At 46.4% G+C, this 25,808-nt stretch overlaps 1 protein-coding gene across 1 annotated transcript in view; it reads right to left on the minus strand.

Annotated features, from left to right (window-relative positions):
- Window positions 1-25,808, minus strand: part of PREX1 (phosphatidylinositol-3,4,5-trisphosphate dependent Rac exchange factor 1) — a 215,545-nt gene that overhangs the window by 79,578 nt on the left and 110,159 nt on the right. Inside the window, exons 5-7 of the mRNA XM_038750022.1 lie at window positions 25,265-25,366; window positions 8,876-9,037; window positions 1,200-1,333 (exon numbers count right to left, since the gene is read on the minus strand). Of these exons, the coding sequence (XP_038605950.1) occupies window positions 1,200-1,333; window positions 8,876-9,037; window positions 25,265-25,366 (398 nt within the window). The remainder of the gene's footprint in view (window positions 1-1,199; window positions 1,334-8,875; window positions 9,038-25,264; window positions 25,367-25,808) is intronic.

Raw genomic sequence — 25,808 nt, forward strand, 5'->3', positions numbered from 1 at the left:
TAAGTGCTAAATAAATACAATTGAATAAATGAATGAATGACTGTAACTACTCTAACAGCACAGTGCTTGACATATGGTAAGCGCTTATTAAATACCACAATTATTAAACAGGAAAAGGAGCTAGACGGTTCAGTGAGTCTGGGCCCACATGAAGAGCCTACGCTAGAGTTCCTAAAGACCAAAAAAACCCCCAGAATCCAGGCGATTCGACTCCTGATGAAGGACGGCACACCAGGAGAGTCCACAACACTTGTGTATATATGTACATATTTATAATAATTCTATTTATTTTTATTAATGATGTGCATGTACGTATAATTCTTTTTATTCATAATGATGCTACTGATGCCTGTTCACTTGTTTTGATGTCTGTCTCCCCCCCTTCTAGACTATGAGCCCATTGTGGGCAGGGATTGTCTCTATTTGTTGCTGAATTGTACTTCCCACGCACTTAGTACAGTGCTCTGCATACAGTAAGCGCTAAATAAATGCAATTGAATAAATGAATGAATGACTGTAACTACTCTAGCACTTAGCACAGTGCTTGACATATGGCAAGTGCTTATTAAATACCACAATTATTAAACAGGAAAAGGAGCTAGAAGGTTCAGTGAGTCTGGGCCCACACGAAGAGCCTACGCTAGAGTTCCTAAAGACCAAAAAAACCCCCAGAATCCAGGCGATTCGACTCCTGATGAAGGACGGCACACCAGGAGAGTCCTGTACAGTGTCATTTCAACAGTCTCAAAGACCAAGATAAGGAACGGTGCGGTTTAGCAGATGGAGCACAGGCCTGGAAATCTGAAGGATCTGGGTCCTAATTCAGGCTGTGCCACACAACTACTGTGTGACCTTGGGCAAGTCGCTTCCCTTTTCCGGGCCTCAGTTACCTCATCTGGATGAGGATTAAGACCTTGAGCCCTATGTGGGACAGGAGCTGTGTCCAACCCGATTACCTTGTACCTACCCCAGTGCTTAGTACAGTGCCTGGCACATAGTAAGCAGTTAACAAATACCACAATTATTATTATGCAATGGGGAACGATGTCCAGAGAAGAACAAAGGAAGGGAGTGGGTTAGGTGGTCCACATCAGTCTCCCTCACCCATCACTACTCAGCATGCAACGTGGTATATCAGAGAGCGTCACTCCATCTCCCATGGTGCCCGGTGACCCGGGAGTGATTCCACCCTCACTCACCTGGATTTCCGCTTGCAGTACACCAGGAGGTTGTCGAACAGAAAGAAGGTCCTCTCCTGGATGTTTCCTGCCGAGATCTTCAGTAAGGTCCCTTGCAAGAGGAGCTGGGTGCAGATGTCTGTCAGGTTGGAGCCCTAGGTTGGAGAGGCAACGTGATATAATAATAATAATAATGATGGTATTTGTTAAGCACTATGTGCCAGGCACTAATCAGGTTGGATACAGTCCCTGTCCCACATAGAGCTTACAGTCTTAATCCCCATTTTATAGATGAGGGAACTGAGGCACAGAGAAGTTAAGGGACCCGCCCAAGGTCACAGAGAAGACAGGTGGCAGAGCAGGGATTAGAATCCGTGACCTTCCGGTTCCCAGGCCCGGGCTCTATCCACTAGGCCAAGCTGGCCTCTCATAATAATAATAATAATGGCATTTATTAAGCGCTTACTATGTGCAAAGCACTGTTCTAAGCACTGGGGAGGTTACAAGGTGATCAGGTTGTCCCACGGCTGGGGGGGTGGGGGCTCACAGTCTAAATCCCCATTTTACAGATGAGTTAACTGAGGCACAGAGAAGTTAAGTGATTTGCCCAAAGTCACACAGCTGACAGTTGGAGGAGCCAGGATTTGAACCCATAACCTCTGACTCCAAAGCCCATGCTCTTTCCACTGAGCCATGCTGCTTCTCACCATCAACACTCCACTATTCCATGGGATTCCCACATCAAAATGGCATCACTTCTGCAAAGACTGAGGACTGACTCCTTGGATAGTCTACTACGTTCCCCTCCAGGGGAAGACTCTACTAGGCCACGCTCTGTGAAAACTCAAACTCATCCTCTGACAGTCTGGAAATGAAGTTATTTCAGAGCATTCTCAGCTACAGTTCATTCATTCAGTCAGTCATATTTATTCAGTGCATACTGTGTGCAAAGCACTGTATTAAGTGCTTGGAAGAGTACAATATAACAGTGAATTGGCACGTTCTCGGCGCAAAACGAGTTTACAGTCTAGAGGGGGAGACAGACGTTAATATAAACAATTATATAAATTACAGTGACAAAATGGTACTGGGTAACTGAAGTTCAATGTGGGTCCTATCTCTGACTAATAATAATAATGTTGGTATTTGTTAAGCGCTTACTATGTGCCAAGCGCTGTTCTAAGTGCTGGGGTAGATACAGGATGATCAGGTTGTCCCATGTGGGGCTCACAGTCTTCATCCCCATTTTGCAGATGAGGGAATTGAGGCCCAGAGAAGTTAAGTGGCTTGCCCAAGGTCACACAGCTGACAAGTGGTGGAGCCAGAATTTGAACCCACGACCTCTGACTCCAAAGCCCGTGCTCTTTCCACTGAGCCACACTGCTTTCCTAATGACTAGTGCCTTCAACCTCTCTGGGGCTCCCCTTTCTCCTCAGCTCTCCCACCCCTCCCCTTCACCCTGACTCACTCCCTTTCCTCTATCCCCAATCCCACAGTACTTGTGTTAATATGTACATATCTATAACTCTATATTATTGCCTGTTTGCTTGTTTTGATGTGCATACGTCTATAATTCTATTTATTTATATTGATGCCTGTTTACTTGTTTTGATATCTGTTTCCCCTCTTCTAGACTGTAAGCCCAGTGTGGGCAGGGATTGTCTGATGCCAAAGCAGCATGGCTCAGTTGTAAGAGCCCGGGCTTGGGAGTCAGAGGTCGTGGGTTCAAATCCCGGCTCTGCCGCTCGTCTGCTGTGTGACTTTGGGCAAGTCACTTCACTTCTCTGTGCCTCAGTTTCCTCATCTGGAAAATGGGGATTAAGACTGTGAGCCCCACGTGGGACAACCTGATTGCCTTGTATCTACCCCCAGTGCTTAGAACAGTGCTTGGCATATAGTAAGCGCTTAACAAATGCCATTATTATTATTATTGAATTGTACTGTGCATCATCAATCGTATTTATTGAGCGTTTACTATGTGCAGAGCACTGTACTAAGTGCTTGGGAAGTACAAATTGGCAACATATAGAGACAGCCCCTACCCAACAGTGGGCTCACAGTCTAAAAGGGGGAGACAGAGAACAAAACCAAACATACTAACAAAATAAAATAAATAGAATAGAGATGTACAAGTAAAATAAATAAATAAATAGAGTAATAAATATGTACAAACATATATACATATATATAGGTGCTGTGGGGAAGGAAAGGAGGTAAGATGGGGGGATGGAGAGAGGGACGAGGGGGAGAGGAAGGAAGGGGCTCAGTCTGGGAAGGCCTCCTGGAGGAGGTGAGCTCTCAGTAGGGCCTTGAAGGGAGGAAGAGAGCTAGCTTGGCGGATGGGCAGATTGCCAATTTGCAAGCACTTAGTACAGTGCTCTGCACACAGTAAGTGCTTAATAAATACAACTGAATGAATGAATGGCCCCAGAAGCGCTGGTAGTAGTAGCAGTAGTAGCATTTATTGAGCATCGACTTAGCGTAGTGCACTTCACTGAGCTCTTGGGAAGTATAGAATAATCTAGGAACATGTTCCCCTGCCCATAAGGACCTTTCTCATTCTAATAGGAAAGAGACACAATGTCAAAAACAATAAATTGAGTGGTCCTTCAACCGTACTTACTAAGATATAAATAAATTCGTAAGTGGTCTTGTCCTATGCTGAGTCGTTTCCGACCCATAGCGACGCAAAAGACACATCTCTCCCAAAACGCCCTACTCTCCATCTGCAATCGTTCTGATAGAGGATCCAGAGAGTTTTCTTGGCAAAAATATGGAATAGTTTGTTGAATAGTAACGGTAGTCATTAAGCACTTATCATCATCAATCGTATTTATTTAGCGCTTACTGTGTGCAGAGCACTGTACTAAGCGCTTGGGAAGTACAAGTTGGCAACATATAGAGACAGTCCCTACCCAACAGTGGGCTCACAGTCTATTATGTGCCAAGTACGGTTCTAAGCACTGGGATAGATACAAGTTAATCGGTTCCTGTCCCACCTGCGGCTCACATTCTTATCCTCATTTTACAGATGAGGTAACTGAGGCCCAGAGAGTGAAGTGACTTCTCCAAGGCCACACGGCAACCAATTGGCTGAGCTGGAATCAGAACCAAGGTCCTCTGACTCCCGGGCTCATGCTCTGTCTGCTAGGCCACTCTACTAGTGGAGCACCAAATTACCAATGAGATAAAATGAGAAGCAGCGTGGCTCAGCGGAAAGGGCACGGGCTTTGAAGTCAAAGGTCATGGGTTCAAATCCCAGCTCTTCCAATTGTCAGCTGTGTGACTTTGGGCAAGTTACTTAACTTCTCTAGGCCTCAGTTCCCAAGTCTGTAAAACGGGGATTAAGACTGTGAGCCCACCTTGGGACAACCTGATCACCTTGTAACCTCCCCAGCGCTTAGAACAGTGCTTTGCACATAGTAAGCGCTTAATAAATGCTATCATTATTATTATTATTATTATAAAATCAAATCTCCATGGCCCAGTCAGAGCAGTGGGAGGCCTCAGGTCCCCTCTGTGAGCCCTGTCCCCTTTTCCCTGTGCAGCCCTCACTCTTCAGTATCGTTTTCACTGGCCGGTCACGGAGATGACCACGTCCCCTGAATCCGCCCAAGGCAACTACAGGCCCCACCCCGAGGGGCAAATAGCTCGGGGCCTCTTCCCCTTATCGCCGCTCGCTCGTTCCCCATTTACAAACCGAGCAGACGTGGGGAACGGAAAGAGGCAAAAGAGGGCCTCCGGCCACCTGACTGGCATTCCCGAAGCGGAAGTCCTCTCGGCGGGTTTGGCGAACCGTTGATTTGCATGTTCTTGAAAAAGAGAACTTACTTTGGATTGCAAGAAAAACTCCGACATTAGCTCTTCTCCCAGGGCCGCCTCTTCCAATAGCAACCTTTGCTGAACCTCTGGCATCACAAGAGTCTACCAACTCTGTTATATTGTACTCTCCCAGGCGCTTAGTGTTCTGCACACAGTAAACTCAATAGAAAACGCCGATTGTTTGTCTATCGTTACTGGTTGGGTTTTTTTTAAAGGAATAATAATAATAATAATAATGGCATTTGTTAAGTGCTTACCATGTGCAAAGCACTGTTCTAAGCGCTGGGGAGGATACAAGTTGATCAGGTTGTCCCACGTGGGTCTCACAGTATTAATCCCCATTTTACATATGAGGTAACTGAGGCACAGAGAAGTTAAGTGACTTGCCCAAAGTCACCCAGCTGACAAGCGGCTGAGTCGGCATTTGAACCCATGACCTCTGACTCCCAAGCCCATGTTCTTTCCACTGAGCCACGCTGCTGGTATATCATCATCAATCGTATTTATTGAGCGCTTACTATGTGCAGAGCACTGTACTAAGCGCTTGGGAAGTACAAATTGGCAACATATAGAGACAGTCCCTACCCAACAGAAAAAAAAGCTTACTATGCGCCATGCGCTGTACCATGTGCTGGGGTAGATCTTCCTCCCCTCTAGACTGTAAGCTCGTGGGCAGGGAATGTGTCATTCTATTCTTCTACTGTAATCTCCCGAGTGTTTTGTACAGTGCTCTGCACACAGAAAGCACTCATTAAATACGACTGACTTGACTCCCCATTATAAGATGAGGGAACCGAGGCCCAGAGAAGTTGGGTGTCTTACCAAGTGGCAGAAGCAGGATTTGAATCCAGATCCTCTGATTCCCAGCCCGTGCTCTTTCCAAAAGGCCACGCTACTTCTCCACCTACCAACTCTACATACCTACTAACTCTGTTGCAGTGTATTCTCCCAAGCATTTAGTACAGTGTTCTGCACACAGGAAACACTCAATAAGGTTAGGTTTTGCTTGGGATGTGGAAGAAAACAATCAATCAATGGTATTTACTGAGCGCTTACTATGTGCAGCGCACTGTACTAAACGCTTGAGAGAGCACAATACAACAGAATTAGCTCACAGGCTAAGGGGGAGAAGACAGCATGGCATAGACTGTAGCTCTAGACCATAGACTCTAGACTGTAAGCTCATTGTGGGCAGGGAACATGATTGTTTATTGTTATATGGTACACTCCCTGCTGCTTAGTACAGTGCTCTGCACACAGTAGGCGCTCAATAAATATGAATGAATGAATGAATAGTGGATAGAACATGGACTTGGAAGTCGGAAGGACCTAGGTTCTAATCCCGGCTCTGTCACTCGTCTGCTGTGAGACCTTGGGTAAAGCACTTCACTTCTCTGGACCTCAGTTACCTCATCTGTAAAATGGAAATTGAGTCTGAGAGCCCCACATGGGACAGGGACTGTGTCCAACTTGATTTGCTTGTGTCCACCCCAGCGCTTAGTACAGTGCCTGGCACATAGTAACTGCTTAGCAAGTACCATCATGATGATGATTATTATTATTACATGATCTAACCCCAGTGTAGAGAGGCTCCTAACCAAATGTGAAAAGTTCAAGACTCGCCTATTGCTAGTTGTACCTCCGCCGCCCCCAAATCCCCACCATCATTTCCTCCCATTTCTCACTTCCGACCCCAAAATGATTTTTGAAAACTGCTTCTGGGAGACTGGATGTCCTGAGCGCTCTCTGGGAGGGGAGGCAGGAGCTTCCTGGGTCCAAGAACCACACAGCTGGGGATCTGGGCCACTCCCTTGTCTCCAGCCACAGGCCAAAAACAGCTTTGAGGGAAAAAGAATGATCAACTGCCACGAAAATAAAACCGGGGATGGGGTCGGAGCCAACTCAGGCGCTCGGCCAGAGGTCAAAGCAAGAGGAAGTTGACGCGCCTGCCCCCGCCACCCCGGACGATGAGCAATGTCCTCCGCTGAGGGATTTGTTCAGCCGAAGGCGATCTGAGATGTCAACCCTGCCAGGCGCAAGGCCCCGGAAATGCCAGTTCGCACCACTAACTTCCTGCTGTCAATCAATCAATCAATCAGATTTATTGAGCGCTTACTGTGTGCAGAGCACTGTACTAAGCTAATGTGGTCCCCAAAGGACCCAAGCCCTCACTGGAGGGACCCAGCAGGATGTCTTGGCCAGTTGGAGAGGATGAATCAAACAATGTTGCCAGCTGGAGAGTATGAATCAATCAATCAATAGTACTCATTGAGCCGTTTACTATGTGCAGACCTGGGTTCTAATCCCAGATCCGCCAGTTGACTTCCGGGTGACCTTGGACGAGTCACTTCTCTTTGCCTCAGTTCCCTCATCTGTAAAATGGGGATTAATCCCTAAGCGCGCCGTGCTCTTTCCATTGGACTACTCTGCTCCTCAGTTATCTTTATTTCTTAGCTTTCTGAGTTATCTTTACTCTCTTTAAAGTCTGCACCATGCACCTCTACTCATTCATTCATTCAATCGTATTTATTGAGCGCTTTCTGTGTGCAGAGCGCTGTATTAAGCGCTTGGGAAGTACAAGTTGGCAACATATAGAGATGGTCCCTATCCAACAGTGGGCTCACAGTCTAGAAGTCTACTCCCCCTCTGCCTAATCGTAAACTCCTTGAGGGCATGGATCGGGTCTAGTTATTCTCCTGTTCTCTCCCAAGCATTCAGTACAGCGCTCTGCACACAGTAAGCACTCAATAAATACCACTGATTGATCGATTACCCTGGAGGATCTTGTCTATTAGCTCTATTGTACTCTCTGAAGTACTCAGAACAGTGCTCTGCATAGAGTAAGTGCTCCTAGTAAGCACTTACCAAGTATGATTTTTTAAAAAGTGCTCAATCAATACCACTGATTGATCAACTCTGCACACAAGCTCCTCAAGGGTCAGGTTCTTGACTACCAGCTATATTGTACTCTTCCAAGTGCTCAGTACAGTACTCGGCACACAGAAAGCATTCAATAAATACCAAGGGTGATTATGGAGGGCACCATGATGATGGATGGGTGATTCTGGGTGGATCGGGATTTTTTTAAATGATATTTGTTAAGCGCTCACTATATACCAGGCACTGTACTAAGCGCTGGGGAAGATACAAGCTAATCAAGCTGGACATAGTCCATGTCCCAAATGGGGCTCCCAGCCTTAATCCCTGTTGTACAGATGATGTAACTGAGGCTCGGGGAAGAGACCAGCCCAAGATCACCCATCAGACAAGTGGTGGGGCCAGGATTAGAACCCGGGTCCTTCTGAGTCCCAGATCTGTGTTCTTATCCCCCATTGATGATAATTGTCTTGGAAGGTGGGGTTCAGGGTGGACTGGAAGTCTGTTTGTTGTTGTAGTGTACTCTCCCCAGCGCTTAGTACAGTGCTCTGCATACAGTAAGCGCTCAATAAATGAATGAGAAGCAGCATGGCTCAGTGGAAAGAGCCCGAGCTTTGGAGTCAGAGGTCATGGGTTTAAACTCCGGCTCCGCCAATTGTCAGCTGTGTGACTTTGGGCAAGTCACTTAACTTCTCTCGGCCTCAGTTAACAAGTGGGGATGAAGACTGTGAGACCCCCGTGGGACAACCTGATCATCTTGTAACCTCCCCAGTGCGGAGAACAGTGTGTTGCACATAGTAAGCGCTTTAATAAATGCCATCATTATTAATAAACATGATTCAATGAATAAATGAATGATTGGAAGAAATCTACTTTAGTTTCAAAGTTCCGGGCCTCTCCACATCACTCTCTGGCCCCTTGTCCGTGCCCCCTACCCCTTTTATCTCCCCCAGGCCCTGTGTGCACAGGGGATTTGCGTCAACAGACTCAACCCCTACCTCCCAGCCTTCTATGTGGGACTGGAGCTGCTCCAACGCTTCCAGCTTCTCCATCTGTCGCTTGGTCTCATTAATGTTGCTGCAAACCGTCTTCATGGCCTGGAGAGCGTTCTGGACCGCTGGATGGTCAGGGTGTTTGCCAGGTGTCCTCTTGGCCAGTTCCTTCCAAGACAAAACGGCCAGAAGTTAACCTAGGAGAGATGTACCGATGACTCCCATCCCAACCGATTCCCTGATAATAACAATAATGATGATGGCATTTATTAAGGGCTAACTATGTGCAAAGCACTGTCCTTGGGGAGGATACAAGGTGATCAGGTTGTCCCACGAGGGGCTCACAGTCTTAATCCCCATTTTACAGATGAGGTGACTGAGGCCCAGAGAAGTGAAGTGACTTGCCCAAAGTCACACAGCTGACAATTGGCAGAGCCTGGATTTGAACCCATGACCTCTGACTCCAAAGCCCGGGCTCTTTCCATTGAGCCACGCTGTTTCTCCTATTTACAAGAAAAACCAAATGGCTGAGAGAGCAGGGAGCTATCTACGCTAACATCACTGTAAGCTACTTGTGGGCAGGGAATAATAATAATAATACTGGTATACTAGAATACAGGGTAAGCACTTACTATGTTCCAGGCACCGTTCTAAGCACTGGGGTAGATTCATTCATTCATTCATTCAATTGTATTTACTGAGCGCTTACTGTGTGCAGAGCACTCTACTAAGTGTTTGGGAAGTACAAGTTGGCAACATATAGAGACGGTCCCTAGCGAACAATGGGCTCACAGTCTAGAAGGGGGAGACAGACAACAAATCAAAACATGTGGACAGGTGTCAAGTCATCAGAATAAATAGAAATAAAGCTAGATGCACATCATTAACAAAATAAATAGAACAGTATATATGTACAAGTAAAATAGAGTAATAAACCTGTACAAACATATATACAGATGCTCTGGGGAGGGGAAGGCGGTAGGGTGGGGGGGATGGGGAGGAGGAGAGGACAAAGGGGGCTCAGTGTGGGAAGGCCTCCTGGAGGAGGTGAGCTCTCAGTAGGGCTTTGAAGGCAGGAAGAGAGCTAGCTTGGCGGATGTGCGGAGGGAGGCCATTCCAGGCCAGCAGGAGGACGTGGGCTGGGGGTCGATGGCAGGACAGGCGAGATTGACGTATAGTGAGTTATGGGTAGGATTGGGGTAGATAGAAAATAATTGGGTTGAACGCGGTCCCTGTCCCACATAGAGCTCATAGTCTTAATCCCCATTTTATAGATGAGGAAACTGAGGCACAGAGAAGTTAAAGGTCACACAGCTGGCAACTGGCAGAGCTGTGATTAGAACCCAGGTCCTCTGATTCCCAGGCCCGTACTTTTTCCACTAGGCCAAGCTGCTTTCTTTTCAGCCTAGATTCTCTTGTTCATTGCTCAGTGGATTTGGAAAGTAGCTACAGTCCGTCTCCTTACACTGACCGTTGAAAAACAAGTGACGTCACTAAGTTATGTAGAAGTGACTTGCTAGGTAAATATCCTCCAGAAGCCTTCCCTGACTAAGCCCTGATTTGCCCTACTCTCTCTTCCTTCTGCATCCATTCTGCACTTGGATCTGCACTCTTTAGGCACCTGATATTCACCCTACACACGGCACTTACGCTCGCCTCCTTAATTTATTTGAATGTCGGTCTCCCCACTTCAGACCGTAAGCTCTTCAAGGTGGGAACACGCCGACCGAGTCTGTTGTAGTGCATTCTCCCAAGAGCTTAATACAGTGCGCTGCACACACTAAGTGCCCAATAAATACCACTGATTGAATGATAGCTTAGTACAGTGCTCTGCAGCCAGTAAGTGCTTGTACATATTTATTACTCTATTTATTTATTTATTTTATTTGTACGTATCTATTCTATTTATTTTATTTTGTTAGTATGTTTGGTTTTGTTCTCTGTCTCCCCGTTTTAGACTGTAAGCCCACTGTTGGGTAGGGACTGTCTCTATATGTTGCCAACTTGGACTTCCCAAGCGCTTAGTACAGTGCTCTGCACACAGTAAGCGCTCAATAAATACGATTGATTATGATGAAGTGCTCTATAGATACCATCGATTGACCGAATGCTTAGTATAGTGCTCTGCACACAGAAAGCATTCAATAAATACTGTTGCTCAACACAGTGCTCTGCACATAGTAGGTGCTCAATAAATACCATTGATTGATTGCTTAGTACAGTGCTCTGCAAGCTCAATAAATTCCATTGATGGATTAGTAAAGCACTCTGCACACCAAGTAAGCCCTCAAAAAACACCGCTGACTGCTTAGTACAGTGCTCTAAATGCAGTACACAGTAAGTGCTCAATAAGAACCATTGATTGATTGCTTGAGTCACATAGATAAATCATTTCTGCTTAACCCACCCTTCTCTCTGGAGGTTTCTTTAACCTCGACTCTCTGCCTGACTCATTATCTGATGCCCTGTTCATTCTCAGCTAGGGCCAGACGACAACAAATAAACATCTCCACCAAATAAACACCTCCACCAAATAAACACTTCCACCCGGGAATGTCAGCCCAGAAAGAGAAAGATCCGGCTCCTACAACTGACAGCGCGCTCTTCAAAGACTGTTGCACATCCAGCTGCCAAGGATGACATATCTCTTGCCCCTAAGAAAAATGCACTGCAGTCTTGCCAACGAGACTTAAAAATGGATCAGTCCGGTCTCCTCTGTGGGAATACAGGGGGAGTAAAGTGTGAGTCATCTACGATATTTATTGAGCACTGATTCTGTGCAGAGCACTGCACTATGCACCTGGAAGAGTCGGAAAGAGTCAGCAGAGAGCTTACGGTCTGCCTGCCCTCGAGGAGCTTACGGTCTGGTGGCATTCTAGCCCATTAAACCAGCCAAGAGCTTAGAAAACAGGCTCTGGAGGGAACAAGAGACACCCTCAACTGGTGAGCAGAGCTTGGGGTGTCCAGTTAGTCAGTCAATCGTATTTATTGAGCACTTTCTGCATGCAAAGCACTGTATTAAGGTTTGAGAGAGTACAACAATCAACACACTCCCTGTCCACAATGAGCTTACAGGCTAGAGGGGGAGACGGACGTTAATATAAATAAATCAATAAATTACAGTTTCATTCATTCATTTATTTATTGAGCACATACTGTGTGCAGAACACTGTACTAAGTGCTTGGAAGAGTTCAGTTCAACAATAAATGGGCACATTCACTGCCCACAACGAGCTTACAGTCTTATGAGCACTGCACTAAGAGTTTGGGAGAGTACAATATGGTAATCAATCAATCAATCGTATTTATTGAGCGCTTACTGTGTGCAGAGCACTGTATTAAGCGCTTGGGAAGTACAAATTGGCAACATCTAGAGACAGTCCCTACCCAACAGTGGGCTCACGGTCTAAAAGGGGGAGACAGAGAACAAAACCAAACATACTAACAAAATGAAATAAATAGAATAGATATGTACAAGTAAAATAAATAGCACATTCCCTGCCAGCAACAAGATTACAGTCTAGAGGGGGAGAAAGACATTAATACAAATAAATCAATAAATTACAGATATGACCACTGTACTAAGCACTTGGGAGAGTGCGACAGAACAATATAATAGACACATTCCCTGCCCACAACGAACTTACAGTCAAGAGGGGAAGACAGAACACTGTACTAACTACTTGGGAGAGAGCAATGCAAGAGAATTGGTAGACCCGATCCCTGCCTTCAAGGAGTTTTGACCAAACTAGTCTTTCCTAAAAAATTGGCCCGGGATAATCCCCAGGTTGATAATTAAATCGGTAACTGAGAGTTTGCTGTGCTTTGCGGGCATCCAAGAAACATGCAGGAAGAATCAGACTTGGAGGGAGATGGGGAGGAAGAGGAGAAGCTTTTCTTAGAGCAGCGTGGCTCAGTGGAAAAGGCACGGGCTTGGGAGTCAGAGGTCATGGGTTCAAATCCCGGCTCCGCCAATTGTCAGCTGTGTGACTTTGGGCAAGTCACTTCTCTGTGCCTCAGTTACCTCATCTGTAAAATGGGGATTAAGACTGTGAGCCCCACGTGGGACAACCTGATCACCCTGTATCTCCCCGAGCGCTTAGATCAGTGCTTTGCACATAGTAAGCGCTTAACAAAGGCCATCATTTATTTGAAGCAGCGTGGCTCAGTGGAAAGAGCATGGGCTTGGGAGTCAGAGCTCGGCGTTCGAATCCCAGCTCCGCCACGTTCGCTGTGTGACCTTGGGCAAGTCACTTAACTTCGCTGAGCCTCAGTTACCTCATTTGTAAAATAGGGAATAAGACCGTGAGCCCCACATGAGACAACCTGATCACCTTGTATCCCCCTCATTACTTAGAACAATGCTTTGCACATAGTAAGCGCTTAACAAATGCCATTATTAAAAATTAGTAGTAGTATTATTGGAGTTACAGTTGCTGCTGAGGGATTTTGTTCAGTGAAGAGTCCATTCCCCAATACCACCCTCTCCAGGGAATCTCTGCAGGGAAAATGCTCAGGGAAGCAATTTGAACTTTACAAAATCATCACCGAAACCGAGGCTCAAGGGAGGGAGAACAGGGATTGCATCACCATTTTACAGATGAGGAAATTGAGGCACAGAGAAGTGCCTTGCCCAAGGCCACCCAACAGGCATCGGGCAGAATCAGGATTATAATCCAAGTCCCAATCAATCAATCGCATCCATTGAGCACTTACTGTGTGCAAAGCACCATACTAAGCGCTTGGGAGAATTTGATAGATCCGAGTTGGTTGGCTGACACGTTCCTTGTCCACAACGAGCTTACAGTCTTGACTCTCACACCCGTGCTCTTTCCAGAGGGCCACGTTGCTCCCCAGAATACTGCCCAGCCCCATGCCCGAGATCTGACCACCCAGAAGAGAATGAGTCTCAGCTCCACAGAGACAGTTTATTTATATCAACAGAGCCGGCCAAAAAGGGTTCCCTTGGGACTCCTCAGAGAGAAGCAGCTTTAAGGCCGCATCAGGGACTGTGGTGAACTCCTGTGGGCGGAGGAGGAGAGGCTGAGAGGGCCAAGATGCCCCTCGACTGCCCCAGTTGCCTAGTCGTGCTTGCAGAGACTGAGTCCTTGTGGTTTCAGAGCAAGAGGTAAAGGGTTTCCTGGAAGAAGGGAAGTGGCTGTGTCGTAAACAAAAACACACCAGCTTCCCTAGCCCCTCTAGACTGGAGGCTCATTGTGGGCAGCGAACATGTCTGTTATATTGTTACATTGTACTCTCCCAAGCGCTCAGTTCAGTGCCCAATAAATAAAACTGACTGACTGACAAGATGTCATAACACCCTCTTCTCCTCCGACAAATGTTTATTGTAGCGTGCCAGCCATGGCACATGGCACAGTGCCACCCACGAGCCTAGACACTCAAAGAAAATAGGCTGCCAGACTCATTGGGAAGCGCACAGGAGGGCATTGTCTCTAGAACAAAAACAAACAAAGGTTTTCTTGTTTGGCTCTTTCTTTTTTTCTTTCTCGGTCACCACCAAGAGGTAGAGGTGGGGTGGGAGGGGAGGGCTCAAACAAATGGCCAGGTTGGGGGAAGCTGGCAAGAGAGATGGAAGCAGCATGGCCTATGGACAGGATACAGGAAGGAACACAGAACCCAAAACCTGAGTTCTGATCATAGCTTTGCCCATTGCCTGCTGTGTGACCTTGGACAAATCTCTTAACTTTTGTCCTCAAAGGCAGAAATAGGAAAGATAAAAATCAAGATGAGAAAATTCTTAGGGAAGCAATTGTGCCATCCTGATTTAGGACCGCTCCAACATGGACTGCCTGGAATACAAAGACAGACACAAAACATGCCAAGTTCATTGACCAATGCATGCATGGCCCTCAGTTCCATCCTAAAGGTAGTGATCCACAGGAAATTTTCAGTGGTCACCTGTTTACAAAAAAACAAACACCCCTTTCTCCCCTCACTCCCCCCCCCCACCCAAAAAAAAAAACCAGAAAACGCATAATTTTTCCAAGCAGTCCCCATGGCTGGCTCCCTTCTTCCTTCTCTCTCTAACCTGGCTTCTAACTACAGTTCTTTTGGGAAAAAATAGCGCTTTAACAACAACAAAAAAGGCTATTTTTTTAAAAGGTATTTATTGAGGGCTTACTGTGTGTCAGGCACTGGTCTACTAATGGTGTAGAAACAAGGTAATTAGGTTGGCCACAGTCCATGTCCCACATGGGACTCACAGTCGAAACCCATTTTACAGATGAGGTAACTGAGGAACCGAGAAGTGAAGTGACTTGCTCAAGGTCACACAGCAGACAAGTGGCAGAGCCAGGACTAGAACCCAGGTCCTTCTGATTCCCAAGCCTGTGCTCTATCCACTAGGCCATGCTGTTCCTCAACCTGAGAGTTTCATGAGCAGGATGAGAATTCCTCCACTTTTCTTTATTTGTTAAGCACTTACTATGTGCCAGGAACTATAATAAGTACCGGGGTAGCTACAACCTAATCCTACATGAGGCTTCACAGTTTTAATCCCCATTTTACAGATGAGGGAACTGAGGCCCAGAGAAGTGAAGGGACTTGCCCAAGGTCACAAAGCAGACAAGCGGCAGAGCCGGGATTAGAACCCAGGCCCTTCTAACGCCCGGACCCGTGCTCTATCCATTAGGTAACCTGCTTGTCTACTGGGTCTCCCACCCTGCTTAAGCGATAGATACTCCAGTGCTGCTGCAGATTCTCCAACTCACCGGCCCCTCATCATCATCATCATCATCATCATCATCATCATCAATCATATTTATTGAGCGCTTACTATGTGCAGAGCACTGTACTAAGCGCTTGGGAAGTACAAATTGGCAACACATAGAGACAGTCCCTACCCAACAGTGGGCTCACAGTCTAAAAGGGGAAGACAGAGAACAAAACCAAACATACTAACAAAATAAAATAAATAGAATAGATATGTACAAATAAAATAAATAAATAAATAGAGTAAAAAATATGTACAAACATATATACATATATACAGGTAAGAGAGATGGAATCACCGGGGAATAGGGTGGAGAGAGACAGAGAGTCTTCTAGCTGAACTCTCAACTCCAGGGCCTCCAGCGAAATTCTGCACCCGTGAACACTCGATATACCCACCTGCTGAATAACTGACTAATCCTATTTGGGAGAATCGGCAAAATAGAAGCTTCACTCCAAAACACTGTGGGCGAAACTCAGAAATTCACCCGAGCTGTGGTTTAGGATGTGGAGACAGTGCCAAAGCCCAAGATTTCTAGGTCACAATGAGAGGAAATGCAATATCAGATTTCCAGTGACTCCTGATATCACTGATCTTCACCTGCAGAGTCGGGGAGTGGGGCTTGGGGGACGGAAAGGCTAGCAAACTGAGAATTTTGTGAATTGTGCCCATTCTTCAGGTTATTTGAAAAAACAAAATGGAGTCCAAGGATCTAACCCCACGTATACCCAGCGGCGATGGACACCCAAAGTCCTAGGAGCCCCGAGGAGAAAGCGGCATATTGATCAATAGGTGGGGGGGAACTTCCAGTGAGAAATCTTCATTTTTTAAATGGTATTTAAGTGCTTACGATGTGCCAGGCACTGTTCTAAGTGCTGGAATAGATACAGTAAGTGCTCAATAAATACGCTGAATGAATGAATACACAGTAAGCACTCAATAAATATGATTGAATGAACACAAATTAATCAGGTTAGACAAAGTCCCTGTCCCACATGGGGCTCACAGTCTTAATCCTCATTTTACAGATGAGGATAAATGTATTTATAAATGTGACTCCCAGGAATGTGCTCTCTATCCATTAGACCACACTGCTTCTCATTCATTCAGACCCCTTTAATAATAACAATAATGACTGTGATATCTGTTTAGAGTTTACTAAGCACTGTGCTAAGGAGTGGGGCCAATTCGATACCATCAGATCTAACACAGTCCCTATCCCACATAGGGCTCCGAGTCTAAGGGAGAAGGAAAACAAGTCTTTAATACACATTTTCTATGATACGTTTTAAGTACTTACTACTTGTCAATCACTTTTCTAGGCACTGGGGTAGTCAGACTGAATACAGTCTCTATCCCACATGGGGCTCAATCTAAGGAGGAGGGAGAATGGGTAGTGAATCCCCATTTTACTGATGAGCAAACTGAGGCACACAGAAGGTATGTGACTTGCCCGTTTTTCAGAAGAGGAAACGGACCCAGAGAAGTGCCGTGACTTGCTCAAGGACACGCAGCAGGCAAGGGGTGGAGCCAACACAGTTCTCTGTGTTCTGCTCTGCACTTCGTAAGCACTCAGTAAATATGATGGAGTCATTCAGTCAATTGTATTTATTAAGAATACAGCCACAACAATATACAGATGCATTCCCTGCCCACAGTGAGCTTACAGTCTAGAGGACTTCACTTCTCTGTGCCTCAGTTCCCTCATCTGTAAAATGGGGAGTAAGACTGTGAGCCCTATGCGGGACAGGGACTGTGTCCAACCCAATTACCTTGTATCTACTCTAGCACTTAGTACAGTGGCCGGCACAACAATAGACAGATGCATTCCCTGCCCACAACGAGCTTACAGTCTAGAGGACTTCACTTCCCTGTGCCTCAGTTCCCTCATCTGTAAAATGGGGAGTAAGACTGTGAGCCCTATGCGGGACAGGGACCGTGTCCAACCTGATTACCTTGTATCTACTCTAGCGCCTAGTACAGTGCCCAGCACATAGTAAGCACTAACAAATACCACAGATATCACTACCATTATTATCAAGACTGAGCCACAGCTCAGCTGACTCTCCAGTAAGCCACCCCAGAACGTAGCACCAGAGAAGCCATAACGGCCTGAACACCAGAAGCAAGACAAAGCTGCAATACAAACCACAAAATTAAGCACGGGGAACGAGCTAAACTGCAATGGCCACATTCATCTCCCACTCAAACAAAGGGTGTCACTGCAGAGGGGTCAACAAAAAAATCACCAAGGTCATCGAGCCCGAGACATCTTTGGCCCTGGAGGACCGACAGCCCCAGGGCCTCAAGAATGGCAGAAGAACATGAGATTGTAGCACCAGACTAGAAGCTCCTTGAGGTCAGGGGTCATGTCTATCAACTCTGATTAATCAATCATATTTATTGAGCACTTACTGAGCTCATAAATGCCCTGAGCTCATAAATCAATCAATGGATTTTGCTGAACACTTTCTGTTTACGGAGCACTGTGCTAAATTCTTGGGGATTACAATACCTAAACTCCAAGGAGAGTATAACACTCTAGAGTGTAAGCTCCTTTTTTTATGGTATTGGTTAAGTTCTTACTATGTGCCAGGCACCGCACTAAGCACTGGGATAGATACAAGATACAACCTAATTGGGATGGACACAGTTCATGTCCCACGTGGGGCTCACGGTCTTAATCCTGATTTTACAGATGAGGTAACCAAGGCACAGAGAAGTGAAGCGACTTCCCCATGGTCACACAGCTGAGAAAGGACAGAGCCAGGATTAAAACCCAAGTCCTTCTGACTCCCGAGCCTATGCTCTATCCACTACCACAATGATTTTCCTCGCAGGCAGGGATGGTGTCTACCAACTCGGTTACATTATAATAACAATAATAATAATAATAATAATAATGGCATTTATTAAGTGCTTCCTATGTGCAAAGCACTGTTCTAAGGACTGGGGAGGTTACAAGGTGATCAGGTTGGCCCGTGTTGGGCTCACAGTCTTAATCCCCATTTTACAGATGAGGCAACTGAGGCACAGAGCAGTTAAGTGACTTGCCCAAAGTCACACAGCTGACAAGTGGCAGAGCCTGGATTTGAACCCATGACCTCTGACTCCAAAGCCCGTGCTCTTTCCACTGAGCCACGCTGCTTCTCACCCAAGCGCTTAGGACAGTGCTCTGCACTCAGTAAGTGCTCAATAATTATGATCAATTGATTGAATAGAGTTGAGAGACATGATCCCTGACCTCAAGGAGCTTCTAGTCTAGTGCTACAATCTCATGTTCATCCGCCATTCTTGGCGCCCGGGCTGTCGGTTGTCCGGCGTTAAAGATGTCTCTGGCTCGATGACCTTATTGATTTTACCTTCTTGTGTTCACACAGCTTAGGCTGGGAAGCCAAGTCATGTGCTGAGAAGCAGGCCAATACATCTCAAATTCAGACACTGGGGGTCCAGTCCTGGGTAACATGAGAGGAGAAATAAGGGCAGAAATCTCTCTCTCTCGCTCTCTGCCTTTCTCTCTCTCCATTTTTAAGGGTATTTGTTAATTGCGTACTATGTGTCAGGTCCTGTACTAAGAGCTAAGGTAGATACAAGTTAATCAGATTGGACACAGTCCAGGTCCCACATGGGACGCGCAGTCTTGTTAATAATAATAATAATAATAATAGTACTTGTTACGCACTTACTATGTGCCAAGCACTGTTCTAAGCACTGGGGTAAATATGAGTTAATCAGGTTGGGCACAGTCCCTGTCCCTCACGGGGCCCACCGTCTTAATCCCCATTTTACAGATGAGGGAACTGAGGATCAGAGAAGTGAAGTGACTTGCCTAAGGTCACACGTCAGACAAGTGGCAGAACGAGGATTAGAACCCAGGTCCTTCTGATTTCCACCAATCCACTCTCTCAGACTTAGGACTGAGCTGATTCCAAGCAAAAGGTTAATCGGCAATTTATTTCCTTTCCACTGGGGCCCCTCCTCCCGAAGGCAGGTGAAGGAAATTGGGAAGAACAGAAACTCTAAACTCCCCCAATCCTCAATGTCCCCAAGCAGAATAAAGTAGGGGGTCTGAGAGTCGTCGGGTCCCTAGCACCCCCTCACTGGTCTTAATGTAATCAATCAATCAATCGAATTTACTGAACACTTACTGTGTGCTGAGCACTGTACTAAGTGCAATGTGATCCAACAAAACTTAGGTGTGCCCCACATTACACCACAAGGGAAATTTCCCCATCACGAGCCTTAGAGTTCATCCCAGCCATGTCTGTCTGAGAACCAGGACCCAGGTGAGGGGGAGAATCCGACAGAAACTAATAAAAGAAAATCATTAGAGAAATAGTTGAGATGCTGAGAGAGGGCTCACATCAATGAGCCGGAAAATTGAAAACAGGGCCTGCAATGATGGGTTTTTAAACGCCGGTGTGTGTGCTTTTTTATTATTAGTAGTAGCAGTAGTAATATTTGCAAATTCTTCTCCTATTTCCCCAACGCATGAGTTCGCAAACTGCTGGGGTTCACCCTGGAGTGGTGATGCACAAAGTACGGCTTGGGACTCTAGTTCATCTTGCAAAATCTGGAAAAATCTAGATGCCAAGGTCACTCCTTCAGTCAATTACTAGTATTTACCAGGCCGCTACTGCGTGCAGAGCACTGTACAAAGTCCAGTTAAGTGAGCAGACGTGGTCCTTACGGTGCTTACAGCCTAGCTGGGGAAACAGTCGCTTAAACCACGGATAGACAGAGAAATAGAATATACAAGAAAGGTACATAAATGTTACGGGGATGTAGCACTTTGGTGGCACGGAGTGGCTAATAGTAAATAGGATGAGAGGATGAGATGGGAATCAGGGAATGCCTCCTAGAAGAGAGGTGATCTCAGAGGGACTTTGAGGATGGGGAGAGAGTTCTGGCCTGAAGGGACAGCATGAACAAGAAGTTGGCGATGGGAGAGACAAGGAGACACAGTGAGTAGGTTGGGTTGGGAGGAACAAAAAGTGTGAGCTTGGCTGTAGTAGGAGAGTGGAAAAGAGAGAGAGAGTTGATTGACTGATGCTGTTTAATAGAGCCAGCCTATCCTCCGCCCCACAGCACTTCTGCCTGTATCGTTACTTATTTATTTAGATTAATGCCTGTCTCCCTTTCTGGGCTGAAAACTCCTCATGGGCAGGGAACGTGACTGCTAATTTGGTTGTATTATATTTGCCCAAGCACTTAGTACAGTGCTCTGTACACAGTAGGTGCTCAATAAATACCACTGATAAACTGATTGAATGCTTTAAAGCTAAGGGTCGGGAATTTCTGCTTGATGCCCAGAGGAATAAGCAACCACTGGAGGTTTCCGAGGAGTGGGGAGACTCGGGCAGTGTGATGTTTTAGAAAACCGATCCGGGCCGGACTCAAGTACACTCAGCATCAGGAGACAATAAAGCAGGAGTAGAAGAGCAGAAGCTGAACTGATACTGCAAACCTGGGCACCGGAATAGTTTCTGGGCAAAGAAAGGAAAGAGCGGAGTCTCGGGAAATAGCATGGTATAGTGGATAGAGCACGGGACTGGGAGTCACAAGATCACGAGTTCTAATCCTGCATCCGCCACTTTGTCTGCTGTGTGGCCTTGTGCAAGTCACTTAACTTCCCAGTGAGCCCCAAGAGGGACAGAGATTGTGTCCAACCCGATTTGCTTTTATCCACCCCAGCGCTTAGTACAATGTTTGGCACATAGTAAGCGCTTAACAAATACCACAACCATCATTATTATTATTATTATCAGTCAGTTGTTTCTAAATGTATCCCTCAACAGAAGACCCAGCACTTCCAACCAATCCAGTGGGCAGTGGGAAGCTGGGATCATTCCTCTGGAGTTCGGGGCAAAATTTTCCCAGCACATCCTAAACCTCCCCTGCCCAACTGGCTGCGCTGTCTGTGTCCAAATCAGATAAAAGGTATCTTCAGAGCAGCTAGAAAGCTCCCTCCAGTGAGAAAATGTCAAGGTCGGGCGAGATTGCTGACAGGCGGCTTCGAGCAGCTGACAGGCTACGCAATCTATTCTTGGGAAATCGTTGAATGAACATTTCTTTGCGGCTCCTCTCCTCAGACACTTCTCCGATCTCTCTGGCCAAGTTTTAAATAAATTTTAGAAAAAGGGAGAGGGAGTCGCACAGGTCTGGAGAAAGGTCGTGGGACGGGACGGGGGCGGAGGGGAGTTGGAGAGGCAACCTGAAACCTTTGCTGGGAAAGTAGCGGTCCTTGAGCCATGACTTTGAGAAGCAGCATGGCCTCGAGGACAGAATATGGTCCAGGGAGTCAGAAGGATCTGGGTTCTAATCCTGGCTCTGCCACTTGACTGCTGTATGATCTGAGGCAAGCCATTTCACTTCTCTGTGCCTCAGTTCCCTCCTCTGTAAATTGGGGATTAAGACTGTGAGCCCCAAGTGGGACAGGGACCGTGTCCAACCTGATTAGCTTGGATCTCCCCCAGCCCTTAGTACAGTGCCTGGCACATTCATTCATTCAATCGTATTTATTGAGCACTTACTGTGTGCAGAGCACTGTACTAAGCGCTTGGGTAGTACAAGTTGGCAACATATGGCGCATAGTATGTGGTTAACAAATACCATAAAAAAAAAACAGAGAACAGAGGAGCTGTGCTGTCTAGTGGAAAGAACACAGTTCTGGAAGCCAGATAACCAGGGTTCTAATCCTGCCATTTACCAATCGAGTGACCTTGGGCCAGTCAGTTACCCTCTTGTGCCTAGGTTTCTTCACCTTAAAATGGGGGTTGAAGTACCTATTCTCCCTACCTGTTAGACCAGGAGCCCCATGTGAGATAAGTACTCAGTCTGCCCTGATTACCTCGTAATCAACCCTAGCACTAAGTGCAATGCTTGTCCCATAGTTAGCACTTAAGGAATACCACAATTATCATTATTGTTATTCAGTCAATCGTATTTACTGAGTGCTTACTGTGTACAAAGCACTGTACTAAGCACTTGGGAGAGAAGCAGCATGGCTCAGTGGAAAGAGCACGGGCTTTGGAGTCAGAGGTTATGGGTTCAAATCCCGGCTCTGCCAATTGTCAGCTTTGTGACTTAGGGCAAGTCACTTAACTTCTCTGTGCCTCAGTTACCTCATCTGTAAAATGGGGGATTAAGACTGTGAGCCCCTTGTGGGACAACCTGATCACCTTGTAAACTCCCCAGCACTTAGAACAGTGCTTTGCACATAGTAAGCACTTAATAAATGCCATCATTATTATTATTACTACAATGTTGGCCTACCTCCCACTCTAAGTGGCCACATATTGCTCTGGAGTCGAGGAGTGGCCCAGAACTGGGAATTCTCTCAAGTCATCTGTAGTCCTCTAATAATAATAATTATTATTATGATATTTGTTAAGCACGCACTGAGGTGGATACACGCAAATCAGGTTGGACACGGTCCCTGTCACACAAAGGGCTCACAGTCTTAATCCCCATTTTACAGATCAGGTAACTGAGGCACAGAGAAGTGAAGTGACTTGCCCAATGCCAGACAGAGGAGAAGTGGCGGATTCAGGATTAGATCCTATGGCCTTCTGACTCTCAGTCCCGTGCTCTATTCGCTACACCTTGCCTCTAGATTGTAAGCGCATTATGGGCAGGGAACGTGTCTGCTAACTTTGTTGTATTATATTCTCCCAAGGGCTCCATACAGTGCTCTGTAGAGAGTAAGCCTGCAATAAATACCACTGACTTATTGACTGATTTTACACAGTAAGTGCTCAATAAATACCATCGATTGATTGATTGATCTGCCCTGGAAGGGCTATTTGAGGACTCTTCAAGAGTCCGAGTCAGATCTGACTTTCAATTTCCACCATCCGCATCTTTTCTCAAATCCGCTACAAACCCAGCTGGAGGCTGACAAATCAAGGAACCCACAGCAAAATGGGAACGGGGAAACATAAACACTGCGGAGACACTTTGTCAGGAATGCAAACCGCCTGCACTACCTTGGCTGCACTACTTAATCCCCATTTCCTGTGGTCTGTTTAGTCCATCAGCTGCTGGGAGGGAGTTCTCCCCCGTTCTGTTTTCTACTCCCAACTAAGCCCCCAGATCTATCTTCTCCTTTTGGTGAGAGTTGTCCCAAAATATCCTCACCCTACTCTTTCAGGCAGATAACACATTACCTCCCCCTCCCAAAGTCACTCAGTCAATTCATGACACTGATTGAGCACTTACTTTGTGCTCTAGGCCGAAAGCCGGTTTGGGGCAGGTAACATGTGCACCAAAGCATTCAATAAATGCCACTGATTGATTTCAGAGTGTTGTACTGAGCTCTTGGGAGATTACAATAGAGTCACTAGACATGATTCCTAGGGACAAGAAGGGTGTGGGGAAGGTGGTGTTATAACCTTATATCGGACAGTCAATTGCTCTCCCCTGCTTCAAAGCCTTATAGAAGGCACATCTCCTCCAAGAGGATTTCCCTAAGCCCTCCTTTCCTCTTCTCTCGCTCCTGTCACCCTGACTTTCTCCCTTTACTCATCCCCTCTTCCAGCCCCACAGCACTTACGTCCACATCTGTCATTTATTTATTTATATTAAAGTCTGTTTCCCTGTCTAGACTGAAAGCTTTGTTCTGGGCAAGGACTGTGTCTGTTTGAATATTGTACTCTCCCACATGCTCTGCACACAGTAAGTGCTCAATAAATACGATTGAATGAATGAACGCATATATTACCCACTTTTTTGTCCACAGCCTGATTTTAAGTCAGGTCTCATTTCTCTCAAGCTTTAGGTCCAATTGTGCTGATAATTTTCCCACATCAAGCTTCCCTCTCCAGCCACACTTGAAGCCTCCAGAGTCCCTTCCAGAGAGAAAGGAAGTCCTCAATATGTACTGAGCATCTAATTTGTGCAGAGCACTGGAGCAAGTGCCTGGGAGGACACAATAGAGGAACAGACATGGCTCAGCAGCCGGAGACACAAGTTATTTACAAACAGTTGGAGTTGCAGCTGCTGACAGCAGAGGGGTGAGAGGATAAATAAGGCCACATGGGTCCCCCTGCTCCAGCCCCTATTCCAAATAATGCCCATTGAGTTGGTGGAACTGGAAGACATTCTCCACCTGTCCAGCAAAGAGCAAAACTGATCCTGCCAGCTCAGATGGCATGGATGCACACAGCTGTCAAACCTCCCCTCCCAACCCCGCCAATCCCTACCCAACGGGACTAAAGAGATACCAGCAGGAAGGCTTGGGAGAAAACAGTAGAGAAGCAGCGTGGCCTAGTGGATAGACCATGGGCCTGAGAGTTGGAAGGAGCTGGGTTCTAATCCTGGGTCTGCCACCAGTCTGCTTTGGGACCTTGGACAAAGCACTTCATTTCTCCGTGTCTCAGTTACCTCATCAGTAAAATGGGGGTTCCCATCCATGTGGGATGGGAACAATCTCGCATCTATCCCAACAAGTGTTTGGCATGTAGTAAGCACTTGACAAATATCATTTAAAAAAAAAATCCTGAAAGCAAGACCCAGGCCGATCACCTTGGGTGAACTGGTTTCCTCACTGGGGTCACCTTCTGTACCCCCTTGGCCGAAGAGACCGAGAACTTGCGAAAACAGTTGGGGGAGGGGATGAGGGGAGACGAAAACAGCAGGGAGGAAAGGTTTCCGAAAGATACCTTGAGGAGGAGGGGATATTTGCAAATCCGCTGGATGGGAGTCAGTAGGTAACCCTCCAGGGGGATATCCGTTGTCTTTCTTCCTCCCAAAAGCATGCAGCTCTGAAAGCAAACCAAAAAAGTACATTAAGGCCAGGTTCTTGACATGGGATGCCTCCCCATGCCCAGGCAGATCGAAAACAGTTTGGGGAGGGGCTCTGAGGCCTTGACGACGGAGCTTCAGAAACATAGCTTGCATCAGGTACAAAGTGCAGCAGTGTACAGTAGTCCTACCACCTTAGCCCAGGCCTGGGCATCACCCGCCTGTGTGACCTTGGGCAAGTCACCTAACTTCTCTGTCCTCCCTCCCCCTTAGACTGGGAGCCCCATGAGGAACAGGGATTGCATCTGATCAGATTATCTTGTGTCAACCGCAGCACTTATCACAGTGCTTGGTGCATAGGAAGTAGTTAGATACCATAAATATCACTGTTATTATTATTATTATTATTATTGTCTTCTTGGGGAGTTCACAGCTATCCAAATCTCCAGCAACTTGACATGA

Source organism: Tachyglossus aculeatus, chromosome 8 (genome assembly GCF_015852505.1).
Source record: "Tachyglossus aculeatus isolate mTacAcu1 chromosome 8, mTacAcu1.pri, whole genome shotgun sequence".
NCBI classification, from domain to species: Eukaryota; Metazoa; Chordata; class Mammalia; order Monotremata; family Tachyglossidae; genus Tachyglossus; species Tachyglossus aculeatus.